Source organism: Camellia sinensis, chromosome 6, assembly GCF_055761805.1.
Source record: "Camellia sinensis isolate YWXY chromosome 6, ASM5576180v1, whole genome shotgun sequence".
Lineage (NCBI taxonomy): Eukaryota > Viridiplantae > Streptophyta > Magnoliopsida > Ericales > Theaceae > Camellia > Camellia sinensis.
In genome coordinates, this window is record NC_138966.1 from 157,176,911 (window position 1) to 157,197,872 (window position 20,962).

At 27.5% G+C, this 20,962-nt stretch overlaps 1 protein-coding gene across 2 annotated transcripts; it reads left to right on the plus strand.

The window, feature by feature from the left end:
* The first annotated feature begins 2,754 nt into the window (after positions 1–2,754).
* On the plus strand, positions 2,755–20,243 carry LOC145792156 (uncharacterized). 2 transcript variants are annotated; one of them, XM_082872824.1, is made up of 7 exons: positions 2,772–2,907; positions 3,335–3,588; positions 8,991–9,080; positions 11,358–11,450; positions 18,392–18,479; positions 18,741–19,047; positions 19,886–20,243. In XM_082872824.1, the coding sequence occupies exons 3-7, from the start codon at positions 9,069–9,071 to the stop codon at positions 19,899–19,901; spliced, it is 516 nt and encodes a 171-aa protein (XP_082728950.1). In that variant the 5' UTR covers positions 2,772–2,907; positions 3,335–3,588; positions 8,991–9,068; the 3' UTR covers positions 19,902–20,243. The 2 variants fall into 2 exon arrangements, with proteins under 2 accessions (XP_082728949.1, XP_082728950.1); XM_082872823.1 differs by lacking the exon at positions 3,335–3,588 and having other exon boundaries at positions 2,755–2,907.
* Positions 20,244–20,962: the final 719 nt, after the last annotated feature.

Here is a 20,962-nt window from a genome sequence, read left to right on the forward strand (position 1 = left end):
AAACTATATGATCGATGACTAAAAAAATAAATAATAAGTTTTTCTTTTGCGAAATAGCATAAACAATATGCAATTCGATCATATAGTTATTGATATCCGATTAATATGATTTTTGATAGGTATGAAGTACTCAACAAACCCTACAAAATGAATGGTTTGAATTATAAAAATAAGATCATAATACATCGTAAATGAAAGTACTACAATCACTGCTGTGCTAAAAGCAGTGACCCCTTATCCTAAGTGTAAGTATTTAATAAATATATATAGAGAAAATTTTATGGAAAATATCATTTAAGTGGACTATAGAAAAAATAATAGCATATTAATTAAAAAATTTAGAACATTAAAAAATAATTTTATAAGTTTATTCATGAAATTGTTTTTTTTTTTTTACAAGTTAGCCCTAACATGTTATTTTTCCAAAATTCTATGGTACACGGTTCTTTAGAGTGTGTATAATATGCATTTTTACAAACGATCTTTTTGACATTTAGTTATAACTCATTAGATTGTGTTTTTTTTTTTGGTGAATAACTATGATTGATTGTGATGTTGGCACCTATTAGAGAGTTAGTTATGACATTATTTTGTTATGATTCAAAAGTTCAAATACTTTATGATATTTGGTCATAACTCATTTTTTTAATTATAACTTTTACATGATTGAGTTATGATATTTGTAATGATCAATTTAAAAAATGACATAGCTTGTATCCGGTACACACCTTTTTTTAAGGTTTGCAAGACTGAGTGATTAAATTTTAATTAGGTAAATTATACTGGGATTTTGATAAAGGACAGTCAACCCCAGAATTTTAGCAATATTACACTTACATCCCTTCCAATAAACACTCACATCCCTTCCAACAATAGATATATTAACGGTATTAAGTTGATAATTCAATTATTATTTTACCCGTAGATTTTTATTTTTTAAAAGTGCGCTTTGTGTCAAAATCAATTAAATTGATTAAAAAATCTCTCAAAAACAGGTTTGGGGTAAACAAATTGGGAGAAATTGCAAATCAATGGAATAATAATAGAATATTTGCAATTTATGGTGATGCAAATATCTTGTGTGCTTGGTGTAAGTCCTTGTATTTGGTGTAATTATTTCTTGTGTGTCAGAGTTACACCCAAAGAAATTTCATCTATAGTACAATAATTTTCCCACTATCCCACTGATTTCAAATTTTCCCAACAAATTATTTTTATCTCATCCTTTGACTCGTTTTTTTAACTTCAAATTTGTTCAATATAATTAGTATAATGGCAAAATTGGAATTTTATAAAATAAAATAGTAGTTCTGTTAAAAATTGATAGTCTTCTAATAGAGTAGAATAAAGGAAAAATTAGTGAAACACTTCTCTAACTTTTGGTAATATAAGAGGTCTAATATATTTTTTCTTATTAGTTAAGGTCCCTCAATAATATAAAATTTCTTTTTGAAGAGTTAAAATTCCTCTGTGAAGACAAATTTTTCTGTGAAAATGTAAAAAGATCACAAGTACTATAAAAAATATTGCATGCCCTTTATCATATATCTTAATATCAAGACTTTAAACTAAAAATCTCTAGAATAAAATGTTATGTAATTTAAAATTTAAATGAAATTGATATAATTATATAAAAATTATAGGACATATTATAATTAATTGAGTAATGTTCTAGCGTGCAATTTACATCGTATGCAATCCTATCACAAAATTACGTAATTTTTCACGAACTTATAAAGAATTTCACAAAAATGTATAAATTGAATACAAATTCGATTAAGTTTATTTTTATAAATAAACTGGCACATATTTAACTTACACAATTTTGTGATGGTGTTATACGGAATTTTTTTTCTTCTAATTATATAATTATAATTTCTTCAACAACCCCGCTTGTTTTTCCTTCAGCATGATCTCCCTTCTATCTTTTTGTCTTTTCAGTTGGGCCAGTGATGTTAACATCCAATTATCATAAACTTTGGTGAAGTTTCTTTTTATTTTCCTTGGAAGGGAAAAAATTAAAAAAGAAAAATGTGTTATTTCTCACCTAATGTCTGTCTTTCATACCCACTATTAAATTTTTCAATAAAATATGACAATGATTATATTTCTATATCATAAAATGTTTAGTATCTCTTATGTCTTATGTCATTATAATTTGAGTTTTTAATTTGTATATTTTTTTGTTTTTAATAATTTTTTAAATATTTTAATTAATTTTTTAAAATTTTATATTTTTAAATATATTTAGATTAAATGGATTTAACAAATAAAAAAAATTAAAAAATTAATTAAAAAATACGAATTAAAACTCAAAAAATTGTTTTTAAAAATTCCCAATGAAATGATTTTTTTTTTTTTTTTTTTTTTTTTCAAGGGGCCAAGTTCTGTTAAAGTCCACTTAGGTCAAGATTTATACTAAGAGGAAATGCATATTAAAATTTTTTTCCCCACCCACAATTCTTTTGAGGAGCCAAAAGTGTTGTTAACCTCAATTCTTAGAATAGTTGTGATTGGAAGCTTTAAAAGACCTGTTCCAACAGCAACTGTGTGGATAAAAAAAAATAAAACAATAAAAAAAAAAGCATACATCACATCAACAGTAGGTGGAACCAGTGTCAACTCTTTAAAACTGACTTTAGAGTTCAAGAATTAAAGTTGTAAACAATTTTTTTTCTTAGAAACTTCAGTGAAATTTCTCACTACTTTCCTTCCAATGAAAAAGCACACTCTTCCTTACCTACAAATACCCTCTTTTTCATCCCACAATTATGGAAACCAGCTCCTCCTACCAAGTGGTTTCTCAAAGCCAGATTTTTTCCCATTGCCATTTTTGTTTTATTGATCTCTTTAGAATTTTAAAAGAAAAGAAGGGAAAGCATGGAAGACAACACTACAGTTATAGCAGTAAGTAAATGTTTTAGGAGAATTCTGTAATATACCCCTCTTATCACATTCATCTTTAATTATATTATTTTTTTCTTTAGTTATGGTCAGATTTTTTTTTTTTAATTTTGACATTATTTTAAGATGTTTGGTTATATTTCATTTAGTGATTGATGATGACTTTTTTTCAAATTTTCAGTTAAGATTCAAAAAAATATAAAATTATATTATTTTCTTACTTAATTATAAGATACCTATCAACTTTTCAAATATTTTAGGATTATTGATACATATACATACACAGAATTAAATTATAAAAAAAAAAGGAATTTACAAATTAGTGTGTATCAGAGAAATTATGTACAAAAAATATATATATATATATATATTATAAATAATTATAATCATAAATTTTTGGTTTCGCCCGTTGGGATTGCCTGAGGTGTAGACTCCTGCAGTACACAAGAGAAGCAAATCCGAACGGCAGAAACTCCGGCGGATGAAAATCTTCTCTCTCCCACTCATCCCGCCTTCCCAATCTCATTCAATATAGATAGAAAAAGAGATAAGGGGTCCATAGAAAACAAAACAAAAAAATTGATACAGACAGTCAACAGAGAGTGAGAATGAGGCATGTGGAAGAGGAGGTCCTGCAATGGATAGCCCAGAAACCAGATCACCACTTCAGTTTCCCATTTCGAGGTGATTTTGGTCCCCCCCCCCCCCCCCCCCCACAAGTCTGCATTTAAATTTTTTTTTTGCTATCTCAATCCAGTGGGTCTTGCTTTTTTTGCTTTGTTTGATATTGATTTCTGTTTGGTGAATCTGAAAGTTTTTGGTACAGGGTTTCATTCATTTTGGTGAAAAATTGTTGTATTTTGTTGATTAATTGCCCTCCTAAAGCCTGCAATTTTTTACTTTGCGAGAGCTCTGGTGACGGTGGCTTTCCCCTCCACTGACGTCGTCGTCGTCTTATCTCTTTCCCTTCGTCTTCATTTTCATGGAATACTCATCGTCGCTCTCTCTCTTTCTCTCTCGCCTTTTTTTTTCTTTTCGAAAACACTGTGGGACAGGGAAATAAAATTTATAATTTTAAGAACAATTTACCGATAATTTTACCTTGAGGAATGGTTATCCGTTTACTTTCACGAATTTATTTTATAGGACAATTAATCTCATTGTTTTAAAAAATATAAATTTAATATATTATTTAAAAATTAAATTTATGTTTATCTTTTTTTTCCTTTTCTTTTGGCTAGAAAGGTAATACATAATTTATGCGAATTAAATTTGAATCAATTTTAATGTGAGAATCTTTTTTTTATTTAGAATGATTTGAAATGTGAGATTTTTTAAAGATTTTAAAAGAAATACAAAAATAATTTAAAATATGAAATTTTTTAAATACTCCAAAAAAATGTGCGATTCTTCAAACATTTCAAAAGTACTAAAATTCCTTAATAAGCTTTTGACAAATGTATAATATCAAACTGTAACACCCTAATATAACATTCAAAGGTAATATTCTAAAAAAACTCTTTAATATACTTTTCCAAATGTAACACTCCAATGTAACACTTCAAAAAACTTTTTAGTGTACTTTCCTAAACGTAACACTTCAATATAACACTTTAAAAAAATTCTTTAGTGTAACACTATAATGTAACACATAAAAATTCTTTAATGTACTTTTTTCAAACGTAATATTAAAAAAAAGGGCAAATTACATATACCTCTCTCGAGGTTTAGCTAAATTATAGATACCCCTGAGGTTTCAGAAATTACATCCTGCCCCCTGAGGTTTGTATTTTCATAACAATTTGCCCCCTGAGGTTTATATTTCATAACAAATTACCCCATAATTTCTTATGCAAATATAGCATTCAGGGGAAAATTCGTAATTTTTCAAACCTCAGGGGGTATCTGTAATTTAGACAAACCTCGAGGAGGGTATATGTAATTTGCCCTAAAAAAAAAAAAGTTGTGAGATTTTTCAAACCATTCAAAAAAAAGTACAAAAATTATTTAATAAGTTTTGAACAAATATACAATTTCAAATTATGCATGTTACGTTTGGAAAAAATATACTAAGGAGCTTTTTAGTATTTCTATATGTTACATTAGAATATTACGTCTGAAATTACATTAATTGAAATGTTACATTTGAGAAAAGTACACTAAAAGATTTTTTGGAGTGTTACGCTGTTACATTTGAAAAAAGTATACTAAGTGCCATTTTGGGAGCAAAATAAAATGCCACGTTTTTTGACAAAATATGAAAAAACGCAAGTGCAAAAAACACAAGTGTAAAATTACAAATTAGAATCTATGAAAATAAATAAATAAATAAATTTCTTATGTTGGGTAAGGATATTTTGGTCATTTTAATTTGATTTGACACCATAAATAAATATTAAACTAAAAACCAAAAAGTCAATTTTTTACCAACTTCCCAAATCACTTTTCAAAAAGCTAAAAAGCTTGGTAAAAAGTCAAAAGCTAGCTTTTTACCAACTTCCCAAGACATCCCTAAATAGTTTTTTAGTATATTGCATTAGAGTGTTAAGTTTTTATTCGTAATGTGAGATTTGTTCTAGAAGAATGAAAAATCTAAAATCACTATAGTGTGAATTGTCTAAATGTATAATTTCACATTTGGAGAAACTTTTTATTCATCAAAAACTAAGTCTAAACATGTAATGATGTAAGTGACTACCTTTTATATAATTTATATTTTAATGAAATATTTGGATTTATAAAAAATAAATAGAGAATTAAACAGTTCATAAGATCACATTATAAAATTTATTAATGCCTTATCCTAATTTTAATTATAATATTTATATATTTATTTGCAATTAAAATCTGTGGTGTAGTTTTTTCCCTTCTTTTTTTTTTTTTTTTTTTTTGGGCCTGCATTTCACAAAACTTCGTCGTTTTGTGAGCTGCACAGATACTCCAGGTTTCTCACCGCAGAGAATCCGAACACATTTTTCCCACCCACGGCACCAAGGGGGAAATCCTATGAAGTCATCAAATGGTGAAAGTGTAATTTACTCATGAAATCAATAGTCAAAATGGTTAATTTTTTTTATTGACTATTTTATTATTAATTTTTGTCTAATTTCTTAATAGTGTTATGGAATATTTACAAAAAAATCCTATCTCACAAACTATTATATTAATCAGTTCCAACTTTATACTTTTGTTCCGATAAGTCTTATTGATGGGGAGATTTGTTGCTTTGTAATCCTATTTTTCATGTTTGGCATCACAGAGTGGACTATTATATCATTTTTTAATTGGAAACGTATTTTACGGGATTACGGTTGTGTGTACATACTGTGGAGATCACATTTGGTAATTTGAATGTTACACTTACATATGTTTTAGCCATTACATTTAGGGTTTTCTGTCATTTGATTGTGGGGTTCTGAGACGTCTGTGTCGCGGACTGAAAAAATTGCAATACCAACGGCGGAACACCTAGACGACACACAACAAACCAGAACAACATTACTGACTTTAACACTTACAACACCCACACCGAAAACAACTTTACTCACAACAAACAACTACCCTCGCCACATGTGCAACACAACCACAACACACCCTACATTCCAAAAAAAAAAAACTAGACAAAACCCCATTAACCCAACCCCACCACCCAAAACTGTCTTCCACTACTATGGCCCCAAAATTTATTTTGTCCCATATGCAACACATTTCTCACGAACATAGCACATACACAAGCAACCAAATTAACATTACAGATTACCATATTCATAACCCCCCCTCCCCCCCGCACACACAAACCACATGTGCTACCGGCACACACACACATACATCTCAATGCGAAAACAAAATCAACATATACAACCTCACAAAAGACACATTACACAACATCACACAACCACCTTCCAGCCACGAGACCCACACATTCAAACACAATGTCAAACAGTCACAACACACAACACATCAATTGACAAACAGAACGACTGCAACAGGGTTAACAAAAATGAAAACCCAAATAAGTATTAACTACGCTGTCACACACGCAACACAACAACACACTACGAAACACACCATTTTCGGCCATATTTTAACACCACCGACGACGATGACGGAAGAGGAAAACTAGGGTTTTGTCGTCTTCCATGATCTCCCCTGTCACAAATACGATCGGCCAACGTACCACAGCAACACCTAACATGTTGCAGACAATCTATATTATTGATCACCACCTCCCCCGAATCATGTAACAGGATTTATGGTAAAATCAAAATTTTCAAATTTTTGGGCAACCCAAAATTAGGGTTTCTTAACTTAGTCAATTTTCGCTTGCAATGACCGTAGGTAGATGGATGTTCACATCGGGTCTTCAACTAACGGGTATGGGTTTACAAGTTGTGTGTCACATGACAAACACAAACAACACAAGTACAACAAAAGCTCTTAGTGTGCTTTATTGATTTGTAACACCCAGTTACGTAACATGTGCCCCACCACATATGCCTCACTTGAATTTGCACACTGTGTGACAGATGCGCATACACCATCTTTCTCAAAACAGACAGCTGTACCGCTTATAATACACTACGAGTACGTTTGTTTTGAGGGATAAAGGTGTGAGATTGGACTATTAGTCCCACCGAACTAATAGTCCATTGTTTGTTTGTAAAATTTTGCTCCGGACTAATAGTCCCCCCGGACTATTAGTCCCACAAATATGGGACTATTCTATCCCATGGGGGGTGTGGGATAGAAACCATGAGATTGGCATCCCATGGGATTATTTGGTGAAATGTCCATTTTACCCTCCATGCTATTACTTAGTAAACAATTAGAAAGGGTAAAATAGTCTTTTGAACATTTATAAATTATTTTTTTAGTGTTGTTAATTTAAAATTATATATTAAATAAAAAAATTAAATTATAAATTATAAATTAAATTTAATTAAAAATAATAAATTAAAAATTATGGCCTTATAAATTAATTTTTTTTAGTGTTGTTAAAAAATTAAATTTACATATTTCTCTAAAATTATTTTTTTAGTGTTGTTAATTTAAAATTATATATTAAATAAAAATTATAAATTATAAATTAAATTTATTTAAAAATAATAAATAATAAATTATGGCCTTATAAATTAAAATTTTTTAGTGTTGTTGAAAATTTAATTTATATATTAAATAAAATTATTTTTTTATTGTCGTTAATTTAAAATTATATATTAAATAAAAAATATAAATTATAAATTTAATTTAATTTAATTGAAAATAATAAATTAAAAATTATGGCCTTATAAATTAAATTTTTTTAGTGTTGTTAAATTATAAATTATAGATTACAAATTTAAAATTATATATTAAATAAAAATTATAAATTACAATGATAAAATAGTCTTTTGAACATTTATCCTTATCCAGTCCGTCTAACCAAACATTGGATTCATTAAAAATAGTCCAATCCAGACATCTAATCCCATGACTAAACAAACATAGGATACAAATTTAGTCCAACCAAATAATCCAGGGAAAATGTATCCCGGGACTAACAGTCCGATGGATTACACTCCCCCTTTATCCAGTCCGTCCAAACAAACGCACCCTACGTTGATAGCATTTCCATCCTTTCACAACGTTACGGTCTAAATGGATCAATAGAAAACATATGGGACCAATTGATTTATAAGATCAACAAATGGGATTTATTAGTAAATCTCTCTAGTGTTATTAAATTAGACTAAATTAATAATTTTAAAAAATTAAAAGTTAAAATTAATACAATTAAAATTACATAAATCAAATTAATACAAGAAATAAATTACTTATATGTATAATTTTATTTTATCTTATCTTTTGTTTCTAACTTCAAAACAAATAAAAAAAAAACAATGATAGAGACCACTAAAAGTGGTGCTCTAAAGCAACCACTAATGATGTGACATTCACTTTTTTTTTTTTTTTAAAAAGAAAGTAGACACAACAATATTGTAACTGTGAGTAAGACTCATTATCACATTATTAGTGGTGGCACTAATTAGTGCTTCCTATCATTTTCCATAAAAAAACTTGTCTACCATTTTTGGTTTTGTGTGCAGGAACCTCAAACATACGAACCTCCTCGTAGCGCCCTATCATTTTCCAGAAGAAGAGCTAGACATAGTACACCTCATGAAATGATTAAATGCGTAAGTTCCACACATACATACGTATATATATACATATACATATATATATATATATATATATATATACTAGGTAGAAAAAAAAGTCCGCTGCAAGACACGGGTCAAATATTAAAATAAAAAATTTATACAGAAAAATATAAATTATTAGATTATTTAAGTTGATTACTTATATACTATCTTTTATTAAAAAGACATAGAATACTTAACTTTTATATAAGTTTTAGAAATTCAAATTTAAATGAAACGTTTTTATTTATTTTATACATCTTAATAAAACTTGTTTTCTGATTTGTATACAATATTATTCACTTTGTTTGATTCTTGAATTTTGAATCTAATTTTTTGAAAATTGAATTTTTTTTTGTGATGAATTTTTTTAATATTTTAGGTAAATTTTTTTACTTTTTAGGCGTACCTAACTTAGATGTATCTAAAAAATAAAATATCTACAAAAAATTAATATATACACAAAAATACAAAAATATATTATTTTTTATTTTTATATTTTTGATATTTAGTTAATTTTTTTAGATTCTTTTTAAAAATATTATACTTATTTATGTTAGGTATATATAAAAATTTAAAAAAATTACTTAAAATATTAAAAAAATTTAGCAAAAACAAAAAATACAAAAAAGAAAAAACTCAATTTTTAAAAAGTAGATTCAAAATTCCAGAACCAAACAAGGTGATTATTTTTTTTGTTGTAAATACCATGGTCATATAACAAATGATCTATTTTGTTAATAAATAAATTATTAAGTTAATTAACTTTTAATTACATGGGAAATAGCTTTTAATGAATGATTTTAATAATTTTATTGTTACATAGAAAAGTAGTTAGATTTTTTTTTTTGAATTATACTGTTTAATTAAAAACTTTAATTAGCGGTAGTTGTAATTTCTAGTATTATAAGGACGATTCATATTTTAAACAAATTTCAGGGGTGCATTTGTAATTTAATTAAAAACAAAATATTTATGTTTCATAACAAAAAAATTTGTGAGATTTTTCAAATCATTCAAAAAGAAGTACAAAAATTCTTTAGTAAGTTTTGGGCAAATATACAATTTCAAATGGTGCATGTTACGTTTGGGAAAAATATACTAAGGAATTTTTTAGTATTTCTATATGTTACATTAGAATATTACGTTTGAAATTACATTAATTGCAATGCTACATTTGAGAAAAGTACACTAAAAGGTTTTTTTGGAGTGTTACGTTGTTATATTTAGAAAAAGTATACTAAATAATTTTTTAGTATGTTACATTGGAGTGTTAAGTTCTTATTCGTAATGCGAGATTTGTTCCAGAAGAATGGAAAATCTAAAATCTAGTGTGAATTGTCCAAATGTGTAATTTCACATTTGGAAAAACTTAATTTTATTCATCAAAAATTAAATATAAATATGTAAGTGACTACACTTTTATATAATTTCCATTTTAATGAACTATTTGGATTCATAAAAAAATAAATAGAGAATTAAACAATTCTGACGCTTCATCCTAATTTTAATTATAATATTTATATATATATTTGCAATTAAAATTTAGGACAAATTACATATGCCTCCTTCGAAGTTTAGCTAAATTACAGATACCCTCCTGAGGTTTTGAAAATTATAGATTCTCCCCCGAGGTTTATATTTTCATAACAAATTGTCCCCTGAGGTTTATATTTTCATAACAATTTGTCCTCTAATTTGTTATGCAAATAGTACCTTCGGGAGAGTATCTGTAATTTCTCAAACTTTAGAGGAGTATTTGTAATTTTACTAAATCTCGAGGGATATATGTAATTTGTCCTAAAATATACTCACGCCACTCAGTGGTGCAGTTTTTTCCTTTTTTTTTTTTTTTGCCTGCATTTCACAAAACCTCGTCGTTTTGTGAGCTGCACAGATACTCCAGGTTTCTCACCCCAAAGAATCCGAACACATTTTTCCCGCCCACAGCACCAAGTGGGGAAATTCCGCGAAGTCATCAAATGGTGAAAGTGTAATTTATTCATGAAATCGATAGTCAAAATGGTTCATTTTTTTAATTGACTATTTTATTATTAATTTTTGTCTAATTTCTTAATAGTGTTATTAAATTACACTAAATTGCTAATTTTAAAAAATCAAAAGATAAAATTAATACAATTAAAATTACATAAATCAAATTAATACAAGAAATAAATTACTTATATGTATAATTTTATTTTATCTTATCTTTTGTTTCTAACTTCAAAACAAATATAAAAAATTGTCTACCATTTTGGGTTTTGTGTGCAGGAACCTCAAACATACGAACCTCGTCGTGGCGCCCTATCATTTTCCAGAAGAAGAGCTAGACAGAGGACACCTCATGAAATGATTAAACTCCAGGTAAGCTATACACACACACACACACACACACACACACACACACACACACACACACACACACACACGTACTGGGTATAAAAAAAAGACCCGTGCAACGCTAGGGTCAAACATTAAAATAAAAAATTTATACATTGGGGCTCTTTTGGCTCAATGAGTCACAAAAGACAAAATAAGTTATTTGAGTCACAACAGACAAAACATCACATTCAATCCATAATTATTACACTATTTTCTCACAAAAAAAGTCAAAAAAATTAAAAAGTCAAAAAGTCATTCCCAAACCAAGCTTTTGAGTCCAGACTCAAATAGCCAAAAAAGTCAAAAAGCAAACCCACTTCCTAAACGGAGGCTTAAGTTGATTACTTATATACTATTTTTTATTAAAGGCATAAAATACTTAACTTTTTTTTTGTAAGTTTTAGAAATTCAAATTTAAATGAAACATTTTTATTTATTTTATATGTCTTAATAAAACTTGTTTTCTGATTTGTATACAATATTATTCACTTTGTTTGGTTCCAGAATTTTGAATCAAATTTTTTGAAAATTGATTTTTTTTTCTTTTTTTTTTTGTGGTGAATTTTTTTGAATATTTTAGGTAATTTTCTTTTAAAACTTTTTAGACGTACCTAACTTAGATGTATCTAAAAAATAAAATATATAAAAAAAATTAATATATAAACAAAGATACGAAAATATATTATTTTTTATTTTTGTATTTTTGATATTTAGTGAATTTTTTAAAGATTTTTTTTAAAAATATTATACTTATTTATGTTAGGTATATATAAAAATTTAAAAAAATTGCTTAAAATATTAAAAAAATTCAGCGAAAACAAAAAAATACAAAAAAGAAAAAACTCAATTTTTAAAAAGTGGATTCAAAATTTTAGAACCAAACAAGGTGATTATTTTTTTTTGTTGTAAATACCATGGTCATATAACAAATGTCTAGTTTGTTAATAAACAAATCATTAAGTTAATTAAATTTTAATTATATGGGAAATAGCTTTTAATGAATGATTTTGATAATTTTATTGTTACATAGAAATAGAAAAGTAGTTAGATTTTTTTTTAATTATTCTGTTTAATTAAAAACTTTAATAAATGGTAGTTGTAATTTCTAGTATTATAAGAGCGATTCATATTTTAAACAAATTTTAGGAGTGTATTTTGTAATTTAATTAAAAATAAAATATTTATGTTTCATAACTGACTAAGATTTTTTTTTTGTATAATTATGATAAAACTTTCATCTAAATTACAACCACCAATAGTGGTAATATTACCAAACAAAGGGCAAAGTGGGAAAATTAAAATACAAGCTACCATGAGTAAGGGAGCTTCTATTTACACATCCCCAATCCCCTCTTTACACACATTTAATAAAAATTATTTTTATTATAATTTTATTTTCAAGTGAAATTATTATTATGGACATTAAATAAACTCATTCGGAAGTTGAATGTCGAAAAAATAAAAAAAATTCGGAACTCTACTTCCGAACCAATCGTTTATTTTTGAAAATCTACTTCCAAACTAATTATTTATTGAAAAAGATGTGTAAAGAGGGGAATGAGTGTGTGTAAATAAAAGCTCCCCTTGAGTAAATAATATAAAGTGAAAAGGCAAATGTGGAGACTGAAAAAACCCACGCTAAACATATTTTGCCTCTTATTAGTATAGAGTATTTGAGATTATTATTAAAATAGTATAATATGCACCGTTATTTATAAAAAAAATCGCAATACAGTTGTGCTTTCATAAAATTATTACATACTCATGTAAAAGTTTATAACATTATTTATCAAAGTTAATAAAGTTTACCATCCATCTAAAATTTCAATAAAACAAATAATCATGATAAAGACCACAAGAGAAAGACAAAATAAACCACGACACAGGGGCAACAATGGTCCTGTTTGGTGTACCTGTTAAAACAGATTATAAATTATAACTTAACAGATTATAGATTATAACTTTAATTAGAAGCTGTTAATCTGTTTGGTGTAACTGTTGGATTATAAATTTAAGTTGCTGAGTAGTGTTTGTTAAATAAGCTGTGAAATAACTTTTTCAATTAACTTTTATTTTTTGGTATTCACTATTTGTCTACATTTCTCATAAAAAATAACAATAATATTTTATCGTCCATTTGGGTCTTTTTTTATTTTTAAAAAAATAAAAAATAAAAAAATTTAAGAGTATAACCGTGAATTAACAAGTCCACAGTAGAAGCTAATAATCAGAAATAAGGGATGAGTAACTTATCAAAATCAACTTTTTTGACTTAAAATAAGTTGTTAGAATCAGAAACTGTTTGAAATAAATTTAACTAAACAGTCCAAAACAACTTTTCAAAAATCAAAAGTTAGAAGTTGCCTCAAAAAAATCCAAACAAACACTCCCAATCAAGGTTCTGAAAAGCGGTTGCGGTCGCCGTAACGGTGGCGGTGACGCGGTTGCAGTTGCGGGGTGTAAAGGCCGTAGTGTAACGGTTGCGGTAACCGGAACCGTGAATTTTTTTATTTTTTGCACAATTTGAAAAAAACTTACCGATACGCATATTTTTTTTCCATGATCATATTTATTGGATTAAAAATAAATATTGATCAATTTTTATAAATTTTTAAGTATGATGCAATATATTTCATATTTTTAAATCACTATAAACTGAGTTTTTTACATTTTATTTTAATAATTAATGACTTTATATTATACAAAAAATCAATCACTAACTATTATACATAAGATAAACAATGACAAAAGTAAGAGAATAAATAAGAGGCTAAATATATATATATATATACATATTTTAACCAAGCCAAATAGATAATGACCACACTTATTATTATTATTATTATTATTATTATTATTATTATTATTTTCAAACAATATATAGATAGACACACACAAACAAAATGGTTTAGTGATAGCAGCTGAATAGAATAGTATAGGTCTTACAGTTTCAACAAATTAATAACATGTTCTTCATCTTCCCTCTTATCTCTCTCTATCTCTTGCTCCTCCATTTTCTCTCTTTATCTTCTCTCTTCTCTCTATCCCTCTTCCCCCATTTTTAGCTTTTTTTTTTGTGTGTTTTTTCGGAAGAAACAGTTTGGAACCGTTACGTAACGGTGCGTAACAGGCCGTTACGGCTGTTACAGCACCGTTATGACCGCTACGGCAGCCGCTACGGCAGCCGCTACGGCCGACACACCTGTGAATCTCAATCACACTGCAAAAGCGGCCGTAACGGGTGGCGGTAACCGCCAAAACCGTTACGTAACGGCGTTACGTAACGGTTGCGGCCGCTTTTTAAAACCTTGCTCCCAATAGATGAAAGTGGTAAAAAAACAGAATCGGGATCCTCTTCTTGCAGCCTCCGTCCTTGCAGGCCTTCGGGTCTACTTTTAGACCCAATTTTGATAATCCGAATCGTTCATATTTTATGATTTATTCAGTATATCATACCTGTAAAAAATTAAGTTGATCGGATATCAGAAAGTATGTGTTCGAAAAATTAAACTAAAAATTATTTTTTAAATAATTTAATAAACAATTTTCCGAACACATACAAGGACGGGCGCAAGAACGAGGATGCAAGAAGAGACTCTTGAGTCAAAAAAAACAACCCATGGCACAGTTTTTGAAACCAAAGCGTTTTTATTATTATTATTATATAAATGTTATAATATAAATAAAATGGTAAAAATGTAATTATTCTAAAAAAATTGAGGCAAAATGAAATAGAAAAGGTCGCCCAACTTTTTAACTGGTAAAGTTACGTAACAGCCTAATATATAGACGTCGGACAATCACTCAGGCACTCAGGCACTCAGGCGAATGAAATGAGATGGTCAAAAAAAATAAGCCTAACAAAGCCAACCCATAGTAAAACCAAAGGGCTTCTTTCATTTGAAAAAAAAGAAAAAGAAAAAAAAAGGGCTTCTTTTATATATATAGATATTAAAAAAAAATCTGTGCAAGGCAGGGGTTAATAAAATAAAAAGATTTGTATGAGAATATGTAAATTAATTAGATTATTTAACTTGATTATTTATGTACTATCTTTTATGAGAGGTATACATGACTCAATTTTTTTATAAATTTTATACATCTTAATGTTTTAATTTAAAACTTGTTTTTATCGCTTTGTGTGCAATACTAATAATTAAATTTTTTGGCATTCAAGTTTGTTAATATATTATTTTGATTTTTTCTTCTAAAATAAATAATAAAATTACACAAGGATAAATAAATGCAACATCTAGGGTAACTTACAATTTATTCCGATCAACTATTGCTCTGTATTACCTTACCCTGTTAACTAAAAATTGTAATATTTCACCTCCATCATTTATGATTTTTTTTCAATTTAAACCTTTATGACACAAATACCATTTCTACAATACAATAATTTACACCTTACCTCCTTGAACTAATTACCTAATATCACTTTACCTTCCCTGCTAAAAAATACTCGTATTTTTTTTCACATTAAACTATTAATTTGTATCAATGTAAACATTCTATTAAGAACGTGGTCTATAAATAAATGAAAACTTGACATGTGAGTTACACATGACATCCCAAGTGGAATACTTAAAATGATATTATCAATTTATTTGATTTAATTTTTAAAAACTATTTTTGAGTTTTTTAGGCTTTTTTTTTTAAATCTTTAGTGAACGTTTTTCATAATGAAAAAAAAAAAAACTTTGTGAGATACTTTTTTCATTAAGATTCAAATTGATAGAAATTAATAGATGAGAGAGTTGAGTATTATAATTTTTTAGTTAAAGTAATATGGAACAATCTTTGAGAGGGTTAAAATTTAATTTGCCCTTGTTTATATTAAATGGATAAATGCATGGGTAAATTACAATCATACCCCTTGAGATTTGTTTAAAATATGAATTATTTCATATAGTTCTGAAAATTACATATCTCTTTTTCCAATTTCAAATCACATAGCAAATTACTCATTTTATTTATAAATCATTAAGTCAATTAATAGTTTTAATAATGTCACAAATATTTTTTAATTAATAATTTTATTGTTGAATAGTAGACATCAATTAAAAAATATGACAAGGGAAATATTTATATAATTTCTAGAATTATAGAGAATAATTTGTATTTTAAACAAATTTCATGGAGTGTATTTGTAATTTATCCTAAATACATTAGATAGAGATAAAAAACAAAGAATTATAAATAATATTAGAAGAAAGGGAAAAATAGAAAAATAAAAATACAACCCTCAACCTCTCTTGTAAATAATACCAAAAGAAAGGGTAAAATAAGCAAAGGAAAAAAAGAAAAAGAAAAAAAAGAGCAATAGAAATGCTAGAGATTCTTATATACGTAAAAGTTAAATTAATAGTTAAATAATTAAACTTGAATAGTTAAAATGCTGATAAAAATTACAATTAAAACATTTTTTTTATACGTATTAGTTATGAGTTTGGATTCTCTAAAGTAATTTTGATTTTTTTTGTATGACCGGTATTTAATTGTACAAAAATAATAGATATAGTAGTGAAAAGTTGAAATTATAACAATTATACAAATAATCACTCTAACATCACTTTTTTAAAATAAATAAAGTCAAAAAAATCTTCATTTTGAACTATTAGGCTATTAACAATGAACCAAAATTCTTATATAATTTCCAAAAGCCCACCACCCCAATTATTTCACCAACAAAGCTAACGGGTAAAATAGAAAATTCAAAAATAAGCTAAGGGCAAAATAGGCAACTCAAGACAAACCTTCTCAACCAAAGCAATCAAAATTTCTTACATAATTTCCAAAAGGCCACTACCCAAATTGTTTCACCAAGCTAAAGGGCAAAATAACAAATTTCAAAACAAGCTAAGGGCAAAATTGGAAGTAAAAAAAACAATCCCAAGCAGGAAAGTGATTAATTTCCAAAAGGCCACTATCCAAATTGTTTCACCAAGCTAAAGGGCAAAATAACAAATCAACTAAGGGCAAAATAAGAATAAAAAAAACAGCCCACAAGCAGGAAAGTGATTCTTATATATATATATATAGATATATATTAAGGTAAACTATAATTTTAACTTCCGAAATTTAACTCAAATTTTACTTTAATTTTTATTATTTCAAATTAAATAATCTGGTCTTTATTTTTTAAGTCAAGTTTTAGTTTAGTCATTTCATTAAAATTAAAGATTGAAATTAATTATTTTAGAACGCTAGTCAATCTCGTAAGGTGTACACGTAGAAAGATATAATAGAAATTTAGACGGAATGATTAAATTGAAACGAAACTTAAAGTGTAGAGATTAAATTGTTCACAATGAAATAATAGAAATCAAAATGAAATTAAGTCAAATCATAAAGGTGAAAAGTGTAATTTACCTTTTCTTTTAATATTATTCACATGCCTTAATTACATTTAATATCTTATTATTTTATTGAAATTTTATTTTATTCCTTCCATTTTACTCGTAGCACATCCTTTACACAGTTAAGTCAAGGTAAAATATTACTGTTCTATGCATTTAATGTTGATGAGGATGATGAAAATTAACATGCACATGCAACATTTTTCAAGAAAAATAAAAATGAAAGTAGAGTAATAATATACAATCAAAAATTCTTACAAAATTTTTATACGTAATAAATAATAATATGGCTCAATATAAACCATTCACTTTACTAAAATGATATTGTGTTTTTTATATGAATTTTATGTATGCATAACATTTTCCTTGAAAGCATAGTAATTGGTTGCACTTAAACTTGTGACAATCAGGTTGTGAACGCTTGAAAAAAAAAAATAAATAAAAAGAAAAAGAGAGAAGGCTCTATGCATGCTTGAAAAAAACTACCAAAAAAGCAAATTGAAGTGTAAATGATAGAAGAAATGAATCTAAATTTTTACTTTTCCTTTATTATTTTTTTAGGTTGGGCCTATGATTACAAGCCAATCTGTGCCTGGCCAAAACATTGTCCTTGTAAGACCAAGAACTTTAGGTCAAACAAATCCTAAAGGTACATGCTATACACATATCATCTAATATTTCAATTTCTTACTCGTTTTGCTCCTTAAAGTTTAAACCATTTACTTTCTCTTAATACTAATTGTATTTTTTTTTTTGGACACCAGCTCTGTATAGGATTGTGAATAAACCATAATTAGATTGCTTGGATAAATTGTTGAACTTACATTTATATTTGATGTTCTTGTAATAGGCATACGTGAGTTTCAGTTTTACTTTCCATATAACTTTTAAGTCATTTTTTGCAAATTAGAACACAATGGTCTAGTTCCAATGGAAGGTGATGAGGAGATTTTTGAAGAAGAGGCAGCTTGCAAATTTTGTTTTGTCGTTTTGAAAAAAGAAAATATACTCAAGACGGAATGTAAATGCAGTAACGCCCTCATCCATGAAGAATGTGCAGCTAAATGGTCAAGAACAAGAGGTAACAACAATTGTGATTCTTGTGGACAAGTGGTTCAGACTTTTCCTGTTACTTTGGTTAGAGGGCTGAGTAGTTCTACTCAAGTGGTTGATAGAGAAGAGAGCAATAAATGGAGCTTGTTTTCATGGTTGATGAGGTAAATCCAATTTTGCAAGTTATCATCATATATGTAGATCAATTTGACAATAAAAGTGATACAAAGTGCAGTAGAAGTAGTAGGAGTTGAGGTTGATAAATTGATTATGACATATAATTTAACTTCTTTTTAGGTTGGGTTGGGATCATAGATTTGGATAGGGATTTCACCCATGTCATGATTTGTTGCAAACTACACCTCATAGTTTGAACTTTGTTTGTGTGCGTGCCTTGTATTATGTGGGACTATACAGTTATTGCTTTTCTCTATCGCTGTATTTGGTTAAGAGATTTGGAAAGTGATTTGAAAAAAAAAAGAGAAAAAGTGTGTGAAACTATGTGAAATATAAGTATATTTTATTTACATTTTACCTACTTTTTTCTTTTCTCTTTCCAAATCCTTTCCTAAATTCCCCAACCAAACACAGCATATATATATTTGGATTAGGTTGTGGAATTCGGAATGGGTTTTGTCTTCTAACAATTGAGTAAGACCAGAATTCATTGGTTGGTTGATAAATAGCAACTTTGGGAAATTATCTCTTACGGTACACAGCAAGTGCAAAATCATTTAAATCTGTGTGCATTTTTCTCCATGGTGTGTGGAGTTGTGCTTCCATTCACATTCGTGGAGTGGGATGTAAAAATCCCAACACTTCTTGTCTATGTCAAAGTCGTATCAACGTGAGTCATAGGCCTCAATTTGTAAGGGCCAACTTCAAATCACTCTGTTCTAATAGTTGTTTGTAGATTTACATTCCTTTATTTCCTTCCATGATTCCTTGTATCAAGTTTTTGTTACATATTCTGACATATATATATTTTTGCATTCTTGGTAGGATTTGGAAGGCTTGAATATCTCAATATTGTTTGTCTTCTCAGAGAAATTTCTGCAGTAGCGTCTCCTAATATAAAAGGAGCAACTGATGAAGGGCATAATATGATTTCTATCTTTAATTTGATGAGTTTTAATCAGTATCTTATCTTTTATGCAATGTAGCTATTTTGGTAGTATCAACTAGGGCCTTTGGCCTAGTGATTTTATGGTGTGAGATTGTTGGTTCATTTCTTATGGAGAGGAGTTTGATATATTTTATGGAGTTTATTTTTCTCGCATTGTGATATTTGTAAGTTTAAGCTATTTCTTATGGTGGTTGTTAGACTTGATGATTATTTGCTTTTTTAGTTATTGTTGAACTTTAACTTCCAATTTAATGTAATGCTTGTATTTGTAATTAATATATATATATATATATATATATATTGGGAGTATTGATTTCTCTGATTTGGCCAATAATTTTAAGAATTTTATGATTTCCCATTTTATTTTTCGAAACATGTAATATTATTGGCAAGCACACCACCAACAGTATGTTGGAAAAACTAGATGATTATAGAAAGAAAAGGGACATGGGTGTTGAGAAACAATAATTTTATGATAATTTGTTAATACAATATTAATGTAATGGATTTCATGATTCATGTATATTTTAAATATTATGCTGACAATATTTTTTGATATGTCATATGATAAGATAAAATCGTAGAAATAAGTGGTCACTGCACCATTACATAGTATTCTCAATCAATAGAACATGATAACAAACCCTTTATCTCCTACCTGTTTAATAAAGATGAATTAATATGTTTTACCGATAAAATTTCCGCTACATAATTGGTTTAGAACACTAAGTAAAAAATATGTTAGGATAAATTATCAATAAGTCTTAATAGTTGGATTTAATTTTTATCAACTCTTATTAAAAATAAGTAATAGTAAAATTGTTGCTAAAAATAATTTTTTGTAACGATTTTTTGTATGTCTCTAAAAATTAACAATTAATAACTTTTTTTGGTCACAGTTTTTATAAATTGTTACTAAAACTTACAGTTAGTAACATTTTTTTGTGACGAAT

Excerpts from the sequence above, each read along its gene's own strand:
- LOC145792156 (XM_082872823.1), top strand. The coding sequence starts at position 2,881 with ATGGAAGACAACACTACAGTTATAGCA. Across the intron at positions 2,908-8,990 it reads ACAACACTACAGTTATAGCA|GAACCTCAAACATACGAACC; the intron begins GTAAGTAAATGT and ends TTTTGTGTGCAG. Across the intron at positions 11,451-18,391 it reads ATGAAATGATTAAACTCCAG|GTTGGGCCTATGATTACAAG; the intron begins GTAAGCTATACA and ends TTATTTTTTTAG.